The sequence below is a fragment of the Rhipicephalus sanguineus genome, chromosome 5 (genome assembly GCF_013339695.2).
Source record: "Rhipicephalus sanguineus isolate Rsan-2018 chromosome 5, BIME_Rsan_1.4, whole genome shotgun sequence".
NCBI lineage: Eukaryota > Metazoa > Arthropoda > Arachnida > Ixodida > Ixodidae > Rhipicephalus > Rhipicephalus sanguineus.
In genome coordinates this window covers 169,104,452-169,126,405 of record NC_051180.1, presented here as the reverse complement: position 1 = coordinate 169,126,405, position 21,954 = coordinate 169,104,452, and the positions used below count along the sequence as shown (strand labels likewise).

Below are 21,954 nucleotides of genomic sequence, written 5' to 3'. Positions count from 1 at the left end.
TAATTGCGCGGTAAACTTCAACGCACTGCGATAGTGTTACATCACAATATTCAAGCTACCTTTCCGAATTCGGGGCCGTATGAGTACGGTAGTTCAACCCAAAATATCAGAGATTGTGACTTCAAATATCTCAGCAAAGAAAATCTGTGTACAGAACCCCTACTGCGTGCAGTAAAGGATGTCTCTCAGCGCAATACGCCATTTTGTTACTGAAAGCCACACTCACCATGATCGTTTTGCTGTTCCCACCCAGGGCCGTCATAAGTAAGCGAGTGAGCGTGGATTCTCTGTAAGGCACTGCGAAAATGAGTGACATAAGCTGATTATTTAAACAGATGTGATTACATGCAGCTCTACGTAACAATTTAAAGCTTACAACAGAACATTAACAACTCAGTCACCACACAAAGTGTTACAGCAAGGTCACTTATAAGTAGTAATTGTTAAGTGCTTTTCTTTACCTGACGACGGGACGAATCTATTTTAGGACGACTCGATGTGACATTCAAGCATTTAAAATCCTACGTGTATATTCAGCGTTAAATGGCCTTATGGTCTTTTCGTCAAGTTTTAGTGTCCTTATTGGCAAACTGGGCGAAATAACAAAGCAGAAAACTGTGCGAGTTGGCATGGATCCATAATATACGAGGAGCACCAGCTGTAGACGAAGAGAAGAACATAACACAATCGGAAAAATAAGAAGACGGAATGGGCACAGGGTGGATGATCTCAACAGGGAAATTCAGGTACTGACAAACATGAGGCTTTCTTAAACGTGTGCCTATAGCCGCCATAAGTGTGCTAATTTTCCGTGCGCGTTTGCTCTGCCGTTTTATTTCAGGACATATTGTTCAAAGCAAACACTGCGATACAACAAATATTTAAACTGATGAATGCTGGGTTGTATCATGTTTTCCTGCGGAATTGAATCATACTTTCATATTTTTGCCCCCATATTACACACACAAAAAAGGTAGGTTATCTGTCCTGTGTTAAAATACCAGCCATAGACTGCTCATTTGGCATAACGGGATCTGATCTCGAAGGCCACGCTTTCGTGCGCTGCAAGTTGCAACATTCGGAAACCATATGGGAGCCAGGAATGGGTCGTGAGCGCCACGTGTTTGACAGCGTTCTTTTTTTTATATAGATGTGTTTACGCGTGTGTATATGGACGTCAATGTCACTCACGGTCTTGCAAATCTAAAGTTCGGCATTAACATGTAGCGAGAGCCTGACTTTTCAGTGTTGCCTGCGATGTCTGTCTGGCTTTAGTGCATACCATAACATGTCACACCGCGAAGGCACGTCAATTATAGCATTGCTTTGGGTGAGCGCGCTTGAAATCTTAGAGGCTATGTCGTGCATCAATTTTATATATGATGTCTTCCACGTGATCAGCCGCAGTTAACGGAATGGTTCACGCTGAACGTGGATGGAGGTATGCGACTCCCACTATAGTACATATAAAATGTTGACGTAGATTCCGTTCCCCTTCCATCTTGGTCTCATAAAAGTTCCGCAAAAGCAAGGACTTGCCGTACTGAAGTTCGATTTTCTGAAGGGCTAAGTGGCACCTAGGAATCCGTAAAACTTTCACCAATTTTTGGTGCGAGCTTTATTTTATGCAATGGTTTACGTGCGTATTTCAATCAACAGCACACAAGGAATGTCAATATCCCGGTACTGCCGAGTATGTCCCACGTGCGGCAGTATTTTGTCAAGGTGGTAAGTTGGGCGTTGAGCGAGTTGGCTGAAGTTCTCGTAACGCGCTTGTGGGTGTGAAATTATTCTAGCGAGTTACTAGAGCTTCAACCAAATCGCCCAGCTTACCACCTTGACAAAATACTGCGCAGACATTTAGGTAGTCAGGAGCTGTGGGACACTAGCATGCGCCGCTACAACCCCGCACTTCAGGAGGCTATCCTGAGGTGGGCTGAGGTGGTAAAGGAGGCCTGCCGCGAGCAGCATCTCTCGCCTTTTTCTCGCAGCCCCTTTCTCTCAAAATCGGATAAATAAAATTGTTCGTCTCTCTCTCTAGTAACGCGCTCTTTCATCGAAATGAGTATCTGGTCATTAGAGGTGGATTTCTCAGTCGCCCGCCTGTCATATTTGACCCACTGCCGCAATTCCCCGAATATGCCTGCGGAAAACTGTTGCGCAAAAGGCATGTCTCACATGCACAATGCAACTCACATCTGTGTGGTTCCGGCCTTCCTATTGGGCTCACTCGCCCAGAGGAGGTAGCGCTTCGGATACATCACCTTTGCGGTTGCACTTACACTGACTGCGCACTTGCCGCGCCACTAAAGCGCGGTGCTGAATCCACATGCCCATTTTTTGATGTCTCTATCAATGCAGCAGACGTGATGCACATGCTATGGTTGTGCCCGAAGCTGCAGCGGGCACATTTTGGTCACCAGAGCCATAGGCGTGCGCAGGGATTCCCTTCAGGGGGGGGGGGGGGCGAAGTCGGCGAAGGTTCATCGCAGAGCGCCCCATCCCTATTAAGGAGGGGGGGGGGCAGACTTTGCGCCCCCCCCCCCCCTCCTTAAGTGAAAGGGGGGGGGGGGCGGCCACCCCCTGCCCCCCTCGGCGCACGCCTATTCTTGAGCAGCAGTTCTTCGTCCGCATCGTCCTCCTGACTGAGACAAAGTAAGATACATGAGCCGTTTTATCGATCCTTTTCAATTTTATGAATGAAACCAATCCGTTTGTTTTACGTGCGAAGCAACTCTTCTGCTGTTTTGGAACTGCGGTATGCCTAAGGGCAACCTTCCGAACTAAAAAAAAATTTACGCTTAGTCTCTCTCAACACACGATGTAAGATAATAAACGCAAGACAACTAAAACGTGTTTCTTCCGTATAGAAATTTGATTGGGTCCGCTTTTGCTGTAATGTGCTTTCGAACAGATCGAACGTCTTAGGTTGAGCATGATACTAGATTTTTAAATGCTCTTGTCTTGCTTTCGCATAAATTTTGTTTTAGCTACTACAGGCGAGCTTTGGTCGCAGTATGACGAGATCAGCTGACGCACTTTCGATGGTTTTTATGTTCAATAATTTGTTTAATGAGACCTTGGCGCCTAGGTATGGCTCCGGCTGCACCTCTTCTTTTACACAATAGTTTCCATCGCGAAGTTATCAATAACCATAAAAGAACAGAAAAGTTACGCATTAATGGACATTCTCAGTCCCAGTACTACAATGTAATTGTCCACGCGACAGCAATGTTCGCAATTTAGAAATGTTCACACAAAGGAAACATCCTCGCTGTGAGTGATCACAGAAGAGTAAGTTGGCATTCCCCCCCCCCCCCCCCCCCCTTTAAACGCAGCTGTCATGAAACATATGCTCAGCATGTTTTTGTACAGCGCGAGGAACGACGAAGACCGAAAGAACAGAAGGGACACGGACGAGCGCTGACTCGCAACTGAAAAGATTTATTGAATAACACATGTACGTAAAAGCAGAAAACATACAACACTGCGCAGAAGCGTGAAAAAACCGATGGAAAGAGTAACAGCGAATCACCTAACGGCACACGTGCTGAGAAGATATGCGAGCTCCTTGTCCGTAAGAGACAACGATGCCTCACTTACGCATGCGTCACCCATTCGGTTGATGTGAAAGGCCTCTATCACTTCTCTAGTGGTCTGGGACCCATGTTTTGACAATATCTTTGCATCGGCAATACAACAATATCTTTGCACGTGTGCCGTTAGGTGATTCGCTGTTACTCTTTCCATCGGTTTTTTCACGCTTCTGCGCAGTGTTGTATGTTTTCTGCTTTTACGTACATGTGTTATTCAATAAATCTTTTCAGTTGCGAGTCAGCGCTCGTCCGTGTCCCTTCTGTTCTTTCGGTCTTCGTCGTTCCTCGCGCTGTACACAAACATGCTGCCGTACCAACTAGCCCAACTTTCAATACTGTTGCATATGCTCAGAGGCACGAAAACACGGGAAATATTTGACAGAAAGATATTAATTATTAACAGATACCTTTGAGGTTTGTTCCCTTGGCTTTCTCAGCGAGAGCGTGGATACAGTTTCCCAAGCAGGAAAGTGATTGGTTGATGGCGATGCCCTCGCGAAGCCGGTCGCCAGATGTTTGCGCTGCAGACTGGCGTTCACTGGAATGGAAGATAACGTTTTCATTGAAGCACTACCACAGCTCTATATACTTAGATACACACGCAGTCACCATTAAAGGCGGTAAATTAAGCGCCTTTAATCTGGGATTTACATGTATAGACATTCGTTATTCAAATGACGTCATCAGTTATTGAGAGCACTTTGCAAGTAACAAGCCGGTAACAGGTCTTTGACCTTGAATATCTTGTTAATTCTTATAACAGAGCCCATACTCGTAAAAGGAAGCCATGCTAGGACCGTATTATTTAAAGATTGTTTTGATTAGATTGCATCATGCCTGAGTAAAACGATGGGAAATTAAATAAATGAAGAAGAAAGAAATATTTACACACGGTGAAACCTGTTCATTAGTTTGAAAAAGGCATTTGAGCATGATGGACAAGAGCCAAAGGATAGGTTTGTGTGACAAGTCTTTCCTCCTGACATCACTGTACGCGCATTACTTAATGTAAAACACTGTTAGCTCACTGACTTCGCTGCTTTACCCAATTTAATGCCACGCTGTCTTTGTATTAGTGCGATTTGTGTATTTTTAGCTGTGCAAGCTGTGAAACAATAACCAAGAGACTATGCAGTCATTATGACAGTTTGTGAGATTCATGGTGCAATATTATGAGGATGGCATTCGTCGTGCATTTGCTCATGCTACGGCGTATTCGGCGCACCTCTTTTATAAAGAGCGGTGAATGAAGCCGAAAGAGTGAAAGCTAGCACACATGCTATGCTAAAGAGTAACTCGGCGGTCATTTTGTATTTCTGAATTATGCGTTTTAAAGAGTACTTTCTTGACAAGGATACTTTCTTGCACTGCCACACTCTCGCATTCTTAAACACTTATTCGGCAAGAAAAGATGGGCTCAGGAAAGTTAAACTTGACGATAAGATATGTGCAACAGAATCTAGAGGTACAAAGCATACAATACCGTATATAGCCCTGCGGCAACCCCTCCTATTGGCCGCGAGATCGAGCGGAGTCGCCGCCTAGCGGCTTCTGGCTGAACGGCGCCTAGTGTGGATTGCTCCATGCGTCATCTGCTAGACCCGTTGTGTTTGCATGTGCGCGTACGTCATGCAGATCCTCAAAAGGCAGTTTGTTCCGTTGCGTTAGTGCAACTTTAACCGCTCGTTCGTATGCCTAACACGATGTAAAGAAGCATTTGGCCTTGATCGGCTGTATATGTACTGTAATAAGATCAGAGAGTGCACTTGTCGAGAGTGCTGTTTGTGGTCGTCGTACCCTCCGCTCACGAGAGTCATATCAGTGTAGGTGCCGCTCTGTGGTTCAAGCGCATTGCAAAGTGCACTTGGCCTTGCCCTAAAGATGAGAAGTATTAAATCTCATGTAAATATAGCCTTTTAGCGGCGCGGTGGTAAAAAAAATAACAGCATATCCATGGGGTGAATGATGATGAATGGGGCGAAGCTCCGGAGGGAATCATCGGTAAACCGTGAAACTCTTCCGTGAAATTCGCCCAGTACATCATATAAAGAGTGTGAAACACCGTGTATATAATAAACATCAAACTTTTATTGTACTGTTGGTTTACGTGGTCCCTTCATTATCACCGCTTTGTGATCGGTGAAATGCAAGGAAAGTGTCCGCTCCCGAGCGAAAGAGAAAGCGCGCCAAGAGCGACCGCGTTCCCCGCTCGCCCTGTGAGAATTAACGGCAAGGCTACAGGGAAGACACGACGCGCGTAGCGTTCCTCTTCGCGTTCCACGAAGCGAGGTCGGTAGCAGGCCCAACAAAAGCGAACGGAACGCGACCGTGCAAGTGCTCCGGCTTCGCATCGCCTCATGGTCCCATTTAGCGTCCCAAAACCAAACATCTTGCTCAAGGTGTGCTTCGCGTTTTTCGTAGAAATAATTTCTTGATCATGTACATGAAGATCAAAAGTTGAAAGCTCACTAGAGTATATCGCCCGCAAAGTATGTCTTTAAGTATGATTTAACTCTCGTACGCCAGGGTCCTCGCGCCGTTGCCGATCGGCGCTCGCCCGTTGCCGATCGGGCGAGGTGGTTACATACTACTACTACTACTACTACTACTACTACTACTACTACTACTACTACTACTACTACTACTACTACTACTACTACTACTACTACTACTACTACTACTACTACTACAGAGGAGGGAACGACCCACACCCTAAGGAGCTTCGCCCCTAAAAAAGGCTCGCATGTACTTGAGCGTTGAGGTAGGTGTTGTTTATACGTTACGCGACGAGCTTTAGTTGTGTACGGTCCTGGTCTCACTAGAGAGAAATATTTCTGTTAAGTCACGTCTGATACTTCAGTACTTAAATTGTCCCCTAAAAAGAACACAAAATGAAATGACACGGAAATCGCAAACATTTTAACTTGTGGCGAAATTTATACAAAAACACCCGTGTACTTAGATTAAGGTACGTGTTAAAGAGCCCTGATGGTCAAAATTAATCCAAACGGCGTAGTTTACATTTATGTCGTAGTAATTTCACGCGAAGCCACATCTTTTTTTCTTTACATTATCTTGAGCGTTGTGTTGCGTTGTTTAGATTGACGAAAGGCAGCGGACATTATTCGTGTGAAAAAACGTACTTTGGTCCCGTAAAATAACCGGACCTTCGTTCCATTACTGTCGTGCAAGTAACCAATCGAAGAAATTTCCGTGCTGCACAGTTACCTTTGTGTACTGTTACTGGAATAAAAACAAGCGTGTGCGTGTTAAACGTCTCTGTAGCGCTAAAGCGCTGTCAGCCACGTAGCTTTCCTCAGTAAACCTATCAACTGTCCTACATTTCATGGAGAACTGAATAAGAAATGCGAATGAATATTTGAGCACGCAGTGCACAAAGTGTTATTTCAACTCATCGTGCAGGAATACGGGCTTTGTTTTTGTTGAGGGGCATCCAAATGAACAATAAGTGAATGGTTAATTCAGTTGCGCTATACAGCAGTGCGTAGTATGTGGAACACAAGCTAAACTTGTACAAATAAAACAACAAGAAAACGTCACCCATTGCGAAAACGTCGACTGTCGCCGAAGGCGAGCAACCCGTTTGTTGGCAGAATTCGCTTCTTTCACAAGTAATTGTAACGTACGGCGCGCTTCGTGCATTAATTCGGGAATGAAGAGCGCACATATTACCACAAAAGCTGCAGTCAACGCATTTTGTTTGCCGGTAACCGGGTCACATCGCTCACAACGAAGCGCTGTTGTGCACGTTTGTATACGCACCGACAACCGCCTATCCACACTAGCGCGGCGACGGTGCTGCCACCTGTAGCCCGATCTCGCGGCGAATAGCAAAAAGCTATTCAACATGCGCTAAAAAAATAGGACAGCTACACATTGGTAGTGCGAAGACTGAGGAATCAGTGCATGTGGTGGCGTTCCTTCCCCTTTTCCATCCTCCTCCCTTTCGCACCCCTTGCTATACTATGCTGTACATGGCTATGCATTGCTGCACCCTTTTCCCTCCTCGCTTTCCTCCTCTTCACCCTTACTTCCATTTCCCACCCATTCATATAATATACTCTACATGGCTACCCCAAGGAGGTTTGGCTACCCCTTGCTTTACTGTACCATACATGGCTGTCCTAATCCTCACCGTCTCTCCTCCTCATGTCCTTACTCCTGACCCTCACTTCTCTTTCCTACCTACTTGCTATACTATACTATACGTGGCTATGGTATGTTTCCTTTCTCTTTCTCGATCTCTCCATTTCTTTCTCTTTCTTCATATCCTTTCCTTTTTTTTCTCTTTTTTCCCTTTCACTCTCTCTCTCGCTTCCTCTTTCTTTCTATCTTTCTCTTTCTCTCAGTTTCTTTGTTTCTTTCTCTTACTGCCTTCATCATTGCTCTTTCTATTTTTTTGTGTCTTTCTATTACCTTTTCTCTCGCTGTCTATTTGTTTCTATTTCTTTCGATCTTTTTTCGCTTTCTTTTCTTTCTTTATCTCTATCTCTCTTTCTTTCTATCTCTTTTTTTCTCTCTCTTTCTCACTTTCTGCACTTATTCTCTCGCCGATCGGAGTTATTGCATCCCACGCCGGATAAATTGGCGCAGAGAGAGAGCGCGAACCAGGCGCACGTGTTCCGGGAGCGAATAAGATGAAGAAGGGAACGAAGAGAGAGCGGGCCGGCATTATTATGACACTTTTCGCGAACGCGAACCTGGGATTTGCCAAGCTTACACAGCTTCAATGTTAAAACCGCCACGGACGCGACAACGAACGAAGGAACGTGCTCGAAGCGCTAGAGTCTCCCGTTTATTCGCGAATGTTACCCTTATGTTTAGCGTAAGTAAACAAGCCGCAATTTTCTGCCATACTGAAAATCACTTGCCTTCCCGCTAGATCTACAAGATGAACGATGGACGTCTTCGTGGTTTCTGGACCAGGAGGCCTTTTCGTCCTTTGTATGAGCATCAGAGTTACTAGGGTGTGAGCGCGGCTGGAAAAGAAAAAATAAATAAGTATAGGCACCAGAGGAAAAGAGTTGCGATTTGTGTACTTCGCATAGTTATCAGCAATAAAATTCTGGCGATCGACTTTCCTAGATTTACGCCGAGAGAACAGGATATTCAGAAAATATTCCCTAAATTATATCATGAACTAATACTGGCTGACGGTGCGGATGAATTAGTGCAGCCTTGACATAAAATAGAGATGTAAAGAGCACACTGTATTGACCGCCCATTTTTCTATGTTAGCCACTTATGCTACACTACTCTTGTTTTCTACAAAAGCTGGGCCATATCGAATAAATGTTCCTAAGTTAGATACGGGTCTGGTTACATGAGATCTTATTATATAAACTCTTTTTATAACTTTGTTTATTTTGTCGCAGATACTAATATGCACATTGAAATGGTTACATGTCATCCCATGTAATTAAAAGATTTGATGTACCCCAAAGTAGTGCGGTAGCGCCGCCGCATTTCAATAATATACACATTAACGATATTGTGAACATTAGAGCAAAGCGAATGCATAATATATGTAGACAGTATCGGTGTCCTTATTTTCTGCTGGATATTACCGGCACACAACATTACAACGCATATTGTATCGGCATTACAAAGCACGTTACCAGAGTTTAACCAGCTTCTTCCGAAACACTAAATGTGGGCACAGGAAAATCAAATGAAGCTGATCTGCTAAAGCGAAAGGTTAGTATTTCGTACCACGAATAAACTAGTTTACGCCGAACAGTCACGAACGTCAAGAATTAGAGATAGCTGATGGCGATGAAACTTTTATTTTACTTCTACCGGGACTCGCGAAGCGCACGTTGGTTGCCTCTGCAGTAAGTTACCCTCTGTGAGGTAGTGGTTATGTCACAATGCCGCCATACATTGTCCCTAGCGGCTAAACTACGAACTTGTAACGCTTTATTTGCCTTACGTTACCATTACTGTTCCTTAGTCGTGTGCTAATATAAAAAAACAACACATGTAAACCCTGTCTTGCAGAAACAAAACAATTCTCTGTGGAGGAAGCATCAACGCGAACTCAGTACGATTGCGCACATACAAAATATGGCACCATTAGATTTCAATATTTTTATAGATTACGTCTATTCCTTACGATTAAGTATTTAGTTTGCAGGCATCAGAGGTTTTATAACACGCACGTCTTCTCTGAACAACCTCAACTAAAACGATAACGCTAGAAATCATGAGACATATGCTTTTCGTGTATACTTCCGAACGTGTTAAAACCAACAGTCGCTAATACACTAACTTCCGCCTGCTCTCAATAAATGCAAAGACGTCGGCCACTAAGTTCTGACGGTCATGCTTAGTTAATTTGTTATGCATGATTATCTTCTTTTGGTGTCTTATTACGATGTCATTGTATACTCGGAAGTCTATTTCACATTACTTGTCAATCATGTATTTATATTTCACAAGCTATCAAAGGCAGTTTTCTTTTTTCTTTTTTGTTCTTGGTTAATCGGTGTTTCGAGTAACTTTCTTTCACGTTGTTACCCTCTCTTTGACGAAAAACAATGCTAATTGATACTATTAATCTAAAAATACACATTTATGTTTTCTGCACTCTTCAGCGTGCCTGCTGCTGTTGCTTATTGTTGTTCAGTACTGTTGTCATCATGCAGACAGTCTGTTTGCTTTTTGCCTTGCAAATTGTTTTGAGACACGTCATGCTACTCAATTATAGCATTTAGCCCATAATGGACTTTGAGTATGTGTAAAAATAAAGCAAGTTTCGTTATTAAAAATTTTTATATTGTTGATTCGATTTAGCGGTCATGAAATAAAAACAGCCGTGTTTAGTGTAAAATCTGATTCGCTTAGTAGACTTTATATTATTTACAATATAAGCGGGTTCTTTGGACACACACACACACATGCGCGTATAGCGCAAAACCGAAGCAGTGGATCTTACCTGCTGGTTGCGTTGGAGTTGGTGGCTGCTATGCTTCGGTTGGTAGTTCCTTCTTCTATTCGTGACAGAACATCACGGAAGTTGGTCACTAGGCACTTCGTAAGGCCCTCGGCTTGGTATCCGAAAAAAAGGAATAAAAAGTTTATATGACTTCTTCGCTTAGTAGGACTCAGAAGTACAGAACTGTGACTTTCGTTCCCGGTGTCTGTGTTTTTTTTTATGAGTGACAAGGATATACGCTCACCAAAGAAGCCTTTTTTGGGATGTTCCCGAACCTTGAGGCCTTTGCGTGGACCTTTGTTCACCACCAGGAGATCGAAAACGCTCTCGTTGTATATTTCCATCATGCTCAGCTCCACCTTAAATGAAAGTTGCATAACATTTATGTTTACACGCACATGCTTTATCAACATAAACCAATGGTACTTTTCCCCCGTTGCTTTAAGGCGTTAGTGTCGCGCATACACTACTCTTCAGTGCCAGACACATTACGGCACCGGAGTGCACAATAAGCTGTAAGCAACAAAGACTTCGTTTTTTGGCGGCTTGACTAAGAATGTTGAATTTATAAAAGGTATACGGCCCCATATGCATTCGCCTAAGATGACTCGAAGTCGAAAGTCATCTTCTTTTCTCCTCAGTCGATTGTATTGACTCCCCGCCCCCTCCGAAAGCTTTCTGCACCTAACGCGGTTTTGATCGCATCCAAGATCGGAGGACTTGTTGCTGGGCTAGTTGGTTCATCGTAATAATTTACCTCATCAAGATCGGAGGCACTGCAAGGTCTCTGCACCTCAGGTGGTTTTGCAATGCCTCCGGGATCGGCCGACCTTCGAAAAAGCGATGATGACGTCATGACGTCCCAAATTGTTGCTATCTGTGGCATCATGATGACGGCATCACATAATGATGATTTTTTTTTATCACTCGTGTGGACGCAATCGACGCCGACGGTAAATTTTCGTGTTTGATGAGGCGCCTAAGGCTTTCTCCTTAATAGCCCACCTTCTTTCGGCTGCAGTGTTAACCGGCGAGTCTATGCGCGAGTCGCATATGCCGGTGCAGCGTCGAGATGATGTGTAATGGTTTGCAACGTAGCGCTTTAAAACAAATGGACCAATCCTGGATAACTTGTGTAAGAACTATTGAATGAGGACGCATAATTGAACAGGCACAGAGATACAGCGCTACTTTGAAATGTTGGTATTTACTTTCGCGCGTTCCGATAAACGTATACCAAGAATGCGCAAACAAAGGAAGCAGAAATAAAGCTTAGTATTCTAAACCATGACAAAAACTAGCACTGCAGTTGTTGCAGCTATAATTTTAACCAACTGAATTCAAACCAACTAGCCCGCCAACGTGTATTTGCCCATTGTTGGAGATAGCGCAGTGCCAACCGTCGTGATATTCCAGCATTAACAGCGAAAGCAGGCAAAGAGCGAGCCAAGCGTTCTTGTTCAGACTGGCAATATCGTAATTAAAAAAAATAATACAAAGACAGTACAGCGTCCTTGTGTGTCGCCGTCAAATCCAGTATTTCGCCTTTTAGCAGTGCAATGTACTCTTCGACTATGCTTGCCCTGTTAATAGGAAAAAAGTTAGTTACCTCGAATTCCATGTGTTTACCGACGCTTCGTTTCTTTTCGAGTTCCTGGAAAAGGTCCTCGCACAGTCGTGGCACCATTCCTGTATGACGATGGGGAAAAAAATGAGATACGGCAAAATTTCATTTAATTATATATACTCTGCTTTAGCTGGAATGGACTCCGTCTTCGAAATTAGTGCTAGTTTAACGACGAAAACAATGAAGTGAGCAAAAACTAAGACAGTAGACAGAGAAACTATACTAACTGCTCCTCATCTGGTCCGATGAAACAAGCTCTATATAAAAATGTTTTGTACAGGTTTGTGTCAGCCGTTAGAGAAGGGACTGTGACCGAACTGCAATTGCCGTGAGGTAATTAGTAAGAGAGATAATTAAAGGAGGAGGAAGAGGAAGGGAAGGCAGAAAGGTCAACCAAACGCGCATCCGGTTTGCTGTTCTACGCTGGGGAAAGGTATTAAGGGAGTGAAGGAGATAGAAAGAAGGGAGCATACAAAAAATTCACGTGAGCTTAAACAACACTGCTACGTTCCGTAGTACTGGACTCAGGATCTCAGGCATATCACGTTCCACTGCAGACAGTCGTGTCATGGTGCCTGCACTAGGCATCATTTGATGCGCTATTTTAAGGTTTACCCACGAACCCATGCGTCTCACCCATGAACTCCCCGAAGGTCCGGTTTTACAGTTTTAGACCTTAAAATAAGGTTCTTCGATGGACACGCTTGCTGGGGCTACTACCCGAGGGCTAAGAAGGGATTGCTGCCCTTTAATTCAGCCCATCCTAAGACAATTAAGAGAGCTATAGCGTTGATGCTAGAATATACTCTCGAAAGACCGTGCCCGCATCAAATGATGCCAAGTTTCGAGAATCAGGTACGCCGCCTTTCGGCTGCAGGGTTCCCCGACTCGGTCTTAAGAGCTGTTTCTGAAACCCTCCTTCAAAAGTTGAAACGTGGAACGGGACGTACAACGGCTGAGGACCGCCGGAAGGCCCTTAGGCCTGAGGTTGTACCATATCTTCATAAGCTTTCCCACAATCTTAAGAAGGTGGCAAGTAGGCACGGGTTCCCAATTTGTTTCTCTGCCCCCAATAAGCTGGGAAAGCTGTGCCCACGTATTTGCAACACCAGCAAACGTGGATGCCTGAAAAACCACCAAACGCCGTTCGTTAAGTGTTCCACTGGAGTGACGTATTGCATTCACATGTCATGTAGAATGTTCTACGCTGGCGAAACTGGGCGCTGTGTCAACGACCGTTTGGGGGAACACGCACAAAAATTGAAAAAGCTAGATGATAATTACGCACATTTAGTTGCGCCTGTCATTAAGTGCACAGGATGTGTGGCCCGGTTTGAAGGGACAAAGATTCTTGGTAGGAGTGAAGGCAAGACTGCACGTATCAGTTTAGAAGCCTATCACATTAAGAAACTTGATAACAAGTGTGTTTGCGCCCCATCTCTTGCCCTCCTTGATTGTGAGTTTTTTCTTCCAGATGCGGCTATCGGGTTTAAGGTCACGTTTTCTTGCAGTTCTTTCTTGGTTGGCTGTTTTGCGTTGTTGGCGCTGTGCGTTGTTAAACTTTGTTATTCATCCCTCTCTCTGTCTTGTCCTTTTCCATGCTTTACTCTGGCATATGTAAGGTGAGTCATTATTCCATTAAAACCAGTTGTCAGTCAGCGCTTGTGCCCGTGTCGTCTCTCTTGTGGGTTTGTGTTCGCGCTGTTACTCCCTTAATCACGTGTGCTAGTTTCATGCAGTCGTGACATTGCAGTGGTTTCGGCACAATAGGTCTTACAGGATGTCGGTAGTGGTCCACCTTTACATACGAATGTAGAGAGTTTCCTTTAAAGGGACACTAAAGAGAAACAATGAATCGGTTTAGATCGATAAATTTTGCTCTGAGAACTCTAATGTCGTTAATTTCGCCATCATAGGTTTATGAACAGAGGAGAAAATCAAGTACAAAGTTTTATTTTTAAATTTCGCGCCGAAATCCCTCCACGTCACGTCACGGATTTCAAAGTGCATTTATCGTATTTTGGTGCCACGGGCTCAACAGAATTACTCCAAACTTGGTATGTTACATCTATGGCCCCCTTAGAGGAAAATGTACTTCATTTTTACCTATTAGGGACTACGTGGTTCCTAGTAGGCGCCGTCAAAACATGTGACGTCACGGCGATTGGTGCAAAAACATCAAGGTGGTGTCGCCAACCACATTTTGTTTTGGCGCGTTTTCTCGCTTACTAAGCGTCTTCTCGCAGGAAGCGTGGTGTTTTTGGCATCGTGAAAGAGTACTTTACTGATACGATAAAAATAGTTTTGCTCTTTAGTGTCCCTTTAAAATCTATTTTCGCGCAGCGTGAGGTATCCAAACGAGCAACCTTGGTGAGGACGCTAGCTTCATTAGCTGGCTTGACAAAGACATACAAGTCGTAGCTGAGAATGGTAGCGTCAACATCGTAGATGACGCCGGTGACGACATTGGAACCCACAGGAATGTAGGAGCGGACGTTGATTCCATCCAGCTCTGTGACGTTGCGTCATGCGTTCAGTGCGGCAGCATGCGAAACATCGATCGCCATGACGTTCTTGCGCGAGTTCACTCTGATGTCGATGATTTCATCTGGCACCAGTCCTTCGAGCAGCGCCGAAACAGATTGCCTGCTGAGGACGCTTCATGTTGCCGTTGGAGATAGCAGGAACGAAGATGATGGTGGGGGCCTCGGGCCTTCACGGCACTCTTTCATTCGGTGCGTTCGGGGATGAAGAGGGCCTGCTATTACGTTTCGTTTCCTTTCGGCTTAATACAAGAACGACATCATCGTCAGATGACCCCTCGCCTGTCAGTGAGTAGACATCCTCGCTGTCAGAGTCGCAGAAAAAGCCCGTCCGCTTCCTGGACGCGGCCGCCGCTGACGCCGCAGGACTTCGCAGATGTCCGAACTGGTCTATATTCAACACCGATAGACACAGTAGAAGCCTTCACGAGGTGCACATATTATTGCGCAAAAAGGGCAAGAGATACTCGAACAGCGTTTCGCTAAGGAGTTAGACACTTCCTCGTGCTTTATTGCACGACCAGGCGCGCGTTCTGTTCGCCCAGAGGCGGATTACATCGATATTCCAGGTAGCCATGGCTTGAAGCTGACGTCCGAGCCCTGTCCACCAGCCGGAGCTGGTCCTCAGGTTTTAGTGACGTTAGCAACGCTTACCACTGGTTTTCCGGATTTTCTTGGCTGCTCTGTTCGTCTATGGGTGGGATACTTGGGTTATTTCGGAATCTCCATACCTGGGTGTTAGCAGTCTCAGGGCAGTATCTGCCGTTCCTGCTGAAGTTGCCGGTGTACATTGCGTGAACATGCCTGCCGTGCGGATAGGTGCCTGCCTGGAGCCTTCTCCAAGTCACTGTTTGCTTTCTAGTTAGCCTTTTGGGAGCAGGTCGTGCACTACAGAAAGGTAATTAGTAAAGCTAAATTGAGGGCATAAATTATATTCCTCAAGACCGTGGTTAGTTTATTTAGCATGTAACAGACTCCCACTTTCTGTAACGTTCGTGAACTCGACTTCCACGTACTGACACTTCGCGAGGAGTCCTGAGCAACAGTTACATCGGCAGCGAATGCTTAGTGTCTATTTGAACCCATTGAAATGCATGCGCAAGCTGTAGACAACTCTTCTTCATATCCGGATGCAAGAAAAAAAAAACATTGAAAAGCCAAGGCAAGAACGAAGTAGAAGGCACACTAACGCACACATAGTCGCCAGACTTAGCCGATTTATTGGTGTGTGAGTGAGAGTTTCGTCTACGTGAGGCTCTTTTTGGGGTATTCGCCGTTTTTTTTTTCTTGCATCTAAACATGAACCGACCGGTCCAGCTTTTTTACGCTTCTCACTTCTTCAAATTAGGATGGCCAAACAGCGACATTATAGTGCAGTTATTTAGTCGGTCGAGAAACGTCGCGATGCTTACTTCAAAGATGGAGGGAGAGGGTAGGCATCTTGTTGGGTTTTAGTAGTGCACATTAAGACAAAGAAGTAAGCACGATTGTGAGTTACGCGCACCTTTTCTTCGCATGCTCAAAGGTTAAGAGATTTTATCGTACTCCATTCCATCATTTTGTTCTCTCTCTAGGTGCTTTATTGTAGGGCGCCACGCATGTGAGCCTCAAACAAAAATCTGGATTGCACAAACGCAAACATTGCGCAACGGTTAAATTCCGCCTCTGAAAATAGAGAAGGTAGATTTTTACTTCTACCTCACATTAAACTTGTCTTCAAGCATGGACAGTTGTAGTTTTCCCTTCTGTCCCAATAAATTTGGGTGGGACTTTTGTAGCACGGGATGGTAACTCCTTGTTCATCCTTCACGATATAGTCCGTGATTTGCAAGATTAAAATCTGAGGTTATATGTTAGAGTCATTGTCGACAACATCAGTCTTGACAGTGTGCACACAACACGGCGATCACATTAATGGTTACCCCCTACAACGTTACATCGGGTGCGTAACGTGTTAACGTCTGGACATGCCTCTATCAAGAGTAATAAGCGCCCCAGTGCGTTAGTCCAACAGCTTGACAAACTAGCAACATCCGAAGACTATTCCCTTCCAGTTAACGCCCTAATAGAACAACCGAACTCCACTGAAACGCTCAACATTATAAGAGAGCGGCACTTCCGCCCATCCAACCTTTGCCTGAACATAGAAGCCGTCACATGGAAACAACCGCAAGCAGATACTTAACCTGCCTTCTTGCCCTTCCACCCAGCACAATATCTTTCGTGCTGTTTTTATGTGGAGCGGCGCCCACTGCATATAACAGCGTCTAGAAATGCACACACGATCTGGGACGCCGCCCAGTTAATTTACCCTCAGCTTTCTCATGGGAAACCGCGCCAACCATTTGTGAGCCTCAATAAGAGTCCACAAATTGGACAGTTCATTTCTGCGGCGCGCGATTATTGGATACCCCTAAAGCACGTGGGACAGTGCCAACAGTCACCTTCGGCTGTCGAGCAGTATCCAGTCAGCGCACGCCAAAATGGAAAGTTCAATTTATGGAGGGCTACGGAGCAACCGTTTCCGCCTCTCCCCTTCACACATTCATCAAAGACCTGCAGAAGTAGAGATGGCCGATTCAGCAAGCATGGGCCCTGTTAGCAACATCTAACAGGAAGGGCCCTGAACCATGGACTGTCACTAAAGAGAAAGACACGAATTAATGATTATATCGCTATATTCTCATGATTAGTAAACAACGTGAAGACAGCATGAGACATGAAGTAAATGTCATATATCAATATATACGAAAGAAGTATGTTCGTGGAGGTTCTCCAAACCTGTGTTTGCTCCGTAGCCCACCATGGAGTACGACTTCCCGGAGCCAGACTGGCCGTAGGCTAAAAGAGCAGCGTTGTATCCTTGCCACGCACTGCGCACCACTTCTCGGCCCAGGTCCTTGTACACGCGTTCCTGCGAGACAAAGCACACGAGAACTTAGAAGCTAGAACTTGGGTATACATTTGTCATGACGTCACTGCAAAGAATGTTAAATTCGGAATGCAGAGCTCGTCTCGTTTCTTTCTTCCTTATTCGTGCTTCTTTGTTAGTTCCGCGCCGCTCTATAACTGTGGTATTACAAGCCGAGATTACCATAGCGAAGCGCATTTTTATTAATGGAGTAATATTATGATATGACTCTCTTACAAATAAAGTAGGGTTTTTACAATAACTACCTACTACCGGTAACGCAAGTGGGCCGGGCAATCTGGATGTAGAACTTGTCAAGGCATTCGGATCAAAATCAATCAATGCGCCACTAACCATGTCGGCAAATTTGGGGATGAGAAGACTACCTAATCCACTGGAAGAGATCTCTTCTTATTTAGCTCCATAAAAAGGGCTACGCGCGACGTAAAAAATCCTCAAAGTATTGAGTCATCTGATATTGGTAAACTAGTTCCCAAAATATTACAGAAAAGGTTAGATAGAACCTTGCATGGAGAGAGAAAGATGGAGAGAGAGAGAGAGAGAGAGATGACAGAGCAATCAGGCTTCGAAAAAGGGCGTGGCGCGAGATAAAACATTGCAAATATGAAAGTGTTTATTGGAAAGCCTGTGAAAAGTACCGAAAGCCTCTGTATTTTTACTTCATAGAATATAGTACGGCATTCCGTTGAACTCCGAGCTCTGGTATATCGTACGAAAATGCGTATTCCCGAACGCCTTATGACTGTGCTGCTTATAATGGACCGTTTTCAGGTTCGAACAGCGCCTCTATTGGAGATAACCGCAATCGAAACTGGGGGTCCATGGCCTCCGAAGTTGTCCGCCGCGCGCCTGTAGAGAATCTCAGGGGCCTCGTATTTTTCGGTATAATTTGCAAAGCTGCCGCGCCAGGTGCCGCTCCGTTCGCTGCTGTAGACGCGCTGTGACCCCCCAAAAAACGTGGCGCTTGTCTCGTCAGCACCGCTGCGCATGCGCAGATTACCTTCCTAAAAAATAAATGGATTACACTACACCGCACGTGACGCGTCTTTTTCTAAGACAAATATTGGCATAAAGATCGGTTTAAGTAAAAAAAAGAGTCAGGAGAAGGTTTTATTCGTTCACGATACTCATTTCACACACAGATCGAATATGACCACAGAAAGTGTGCCATCAAAAAATCCGATATAGTGAAAATTTCAGGAAGAAAGCTAACCAATTTACGATATGTAGATGGCAGAACATTAACAGCAAGAAGCATACCAGACTTAAGAACCCTCTTCTTAACAAAGAAACCTAAGGTTATGACAACAGGCGACGCTCAGAGTTAAGATGAATAACCACACCATAGATGTTCTACAACGTTACCCTCTCTTGGGGTCCAGAATAGACGCTGATAGTAGCTGTGCCAATGAAACACTGCAGAGAAGAGCATTACCAAAGAAATTAGTGCGTGGACCTTCAATGATTATGAAAGACAAAGATGTAAGGGTCAAGGCAAAAGTTTGTCCTGGGAGATCCTCTGGTTTTTCCGTTCGGTACTACGAGCGTGCGGGTCGTAGGAGGAAGAGACAACTTTATTCAGTCAGATAAGTGCGGCAAGTTGGGCAGGTTGGTAAAGTTGCCTAACTTCGACTGGGTAGCGCAAAAACACGGAACAAAAGATAGAGACAGCACAAGCGCTAACTTCAAACCACGTTTATTTTGGAACACGCAAGAATATATACACATCACTAATCACAACGATCTCAACTATCGGCTCATGATACGACAGCTCTTTAGACTAACAAGAAAAAACCATTCGTACTACTGCGCAGAATACCACATGCGTCGGACAGTGAACACTCGCAAAAAAACAACAAATGATCCACTCATTTAGAAAAACAAAAATTTTTCATACACTCTTTTCGATTCCAAGCGCGACATCAGGTACTGACGCGATATTAGGACGCTATACTAAGGAATGATAGTTCCTTATCGTGTAGGTGTACAGACGGCTGGCTGACGCATGAGGTGCCTTGCCTCTGGATGATGTAAGCCTCAGTTGTCTCACGAGTTAATTGTACCTTGTGGCGGAATAAAACGGAGGTTAATTCAAACTGCGGATCGCAACCACACTGACGGCAACGTAAGGCCAAATTTGACGACGGAGCACATTTTAAGGAGCTGTGGTGCTCGCGCAGACGGATGTTCAGGCAGCGGCCAGTCTGGCCCACGTACGTTTTGCCACATGAAAGGGGGATCTGGTACACAACCCCCTTTACACAAGACACAAAGCGAAGGCCATGCTTCATGGTGCACTGCCCTCTTGCTTCTTCGTTTCTTTTCTGCCGATCCCTTTTAGCTTGTTTGTGGCTGAAAAAACAACATTAACGTTAAACCGTGCCGCCACTCTCTTGAAGCGGTGGGACACTCCGTGAATGTAAGGGATCACGGAGAACGGCCTGCTTTTTTCACTTCTTCCTTCGGTGCCACCTTTCCATGTGCTCTTACTTCTTTTAGCACACGTTCACTGGTGGCCGCTATTACAGCATCAGGGTAACCGGCCTGCTGCAATTTCGGTACTGCAATACCAGTAGCGTAACTCTTTTGGCGATAATGAGTCGGCGGAATGCTATTTGAATGCGGCTGCGCATTGAGGCACGATAACGGCGCGCGTGGTGTATAAATATGTTCTGTGCTCTTTCGAAATAAATCTATGTAGGAAGTGGCGCTCCGTGTGTGTGTTCCTATTCTTCGTCCGTGTCTTATTCGCACTATAAAACTTCAGATATGTTAAACCAACAAGCCCAGTCTGCGATTCTTACTCCGTGAAGACCTTCGGCTGCACGACGTAATGCTTCTGGGGAACTGAACCCGATATTGGCGAAAGGATTTTGCATGAAGTGATTTGCCTAGTTCTGATGTGCGTAACTATATTTCGTTTTATGGTATAAAGGCGCCCAGCCTTCATTAACGCAAAAATGAAAAATTGGGTGAAATAATTGGGCCACTAATCCTTTAGGCGCTATGCAACTCCATACTCTTAGGCGCTATACAACTGCTGTGGCTTCGGCACAATGTCTTATATAATGGAGTTCCGATTGTCTGCCCTTTCAAAGGCATGAAGCCACGTTACCTCGAAGACCTTGCTTTTGGCCAATTGAGATGTTGACGTTCCTCTGTATAGACGTGCTGCCAGATCTCAGGAGCTTCCACTTACGGAATTCATTCAACTTCATCATATTGCCAAGTTCTCAACTGCGTGGGAAGTCGAACAGATAAATACGGCAACATATCTGCTATCAATTGAATATCAGGGCTGTGAGTGATACAGGAAGGGCAGCGAAATTCATGGTGATGCAATATACCATGTCTTTTGAGCACTTGGCCTTCACCTGACATTGTATTAAAGAAAATCCGTCATTCCTGAGTAGGATGTTCGCTAAATAAACAATCAACATAACGGCTTTGTTATATTGCGATGCAAAATGATTAGTATCGACCTGAGGTCCCGGATGCGCACAAGAGAGCGGTAATTCCTCTTATTTTTCAATAGCTTCTTTCTGTTGCCAATTTGAGATTCCACAGATACATTACTTGGAGAAGGAAGGAAGAATGAACCTTGAAACCTGGAAAGGAAACTCTGCAGTGCAAAATCGCGAAAATCTGCGACACGCGAGAGACGATCAATAATTAGCGCGAACTAGCCAGTCGATATTTATTGAGCGAGTACGCTCAATAGTTTCAAGGCCTCATAACTGAATTGTTAATACGAGTCAAAGCTTGTGCGTCTCTATTTCATGTTTTACATTTACGAGGTGATGCTTAGAGGATGCATCTGCATCGACAAGGCTCACTTTCACGATGCAATGTACCTGGTCGGCGTAGAGAGCTCCGTGCTCGTGCTCAGGATCGGGTGTGCAGTAGCCGTCATCCAGCTGCAAGAAGCCGTCGAACGACCAGAAGCAGTGGTCGAAGGTGAATTTGCGCGGTTCGGAGGCGAAGCTCTGGCCAGGGCTCCAGAGATGCGTCTCCTGTCCGCGCATGCGCACCAGGCACCGGGATCTTCTCTGCCGCTCGCGCTCGCTGTGCGGTCAGGAAGGTTAAAGAAACCAGCGTTTGCTGGATACGCACATTGCATGCATTGCAGGACCAACCGAATTTATTTACTGCAGCGTAGTTTTCAACATGAGCTTGTGTTAACAAAAACAAAATGTGAAGACAATGATTTCCCATGCATTGATTCACTGGTAAAGAAAAGCGCCCCATGACTGGACGTTGGACCTTGGTGCGAGTGGTCCGAGGATCTTGAGCAAGTT

General features: G+C 44.9%; 1 protein-coding gene across 1 annotated transcript in view; it reads right to left on the bottom strand.

Moving 5' to 3' along the window:
- Window positions 1–21,718, bottom strand: part of LOC119395083 (kinesin-like protein KIF28) — a 65,083-nt gene extending 43,365 nt beyond the window's left edge. The window contains exons 1-9 of the mRNA XM_049416083.1: window positions 21,511–21,718; window positions 17,506–17,638; window positions 14,541–14,693; window positions 12,164–12,243; window positions 10,799–10,913; window positions 10,555–10,666; window positions 8,489–8,596; window positions 4,004–4,134; window positions 227–297 (exon numbers count right to left, since the gene is read on the bottom strand). Coding sequence (XP_049272040.1) covers window positions 227–297; window positions 4,004–4,134; window positions 8,489–8,596; window positions 10,555–10,666; window positions 10,799–10,913; window positions 12,164–12,243; window positions 14,541–14,693; window positions 17,506–17,638; window positions 21,511–21,681 — 1,074 coding nt within the window. The 5' untranslated portion in view covers window positions 21,682–21,718. The remainder of the gene's footprint in view (window positions 1–226; window positions 298–4,003; window positions 4,135–8,488; window positions 8,597–10,554; window positions 10,667–10,798; window positions 10,914–12,163; window positions 12,244–14,540; window positions 14,694–17,505; window positions 17,639–21,510) is intronic.
- Between the last annotated feature and the right edge of the window lie 236 nt (window positions 21,719–21,954).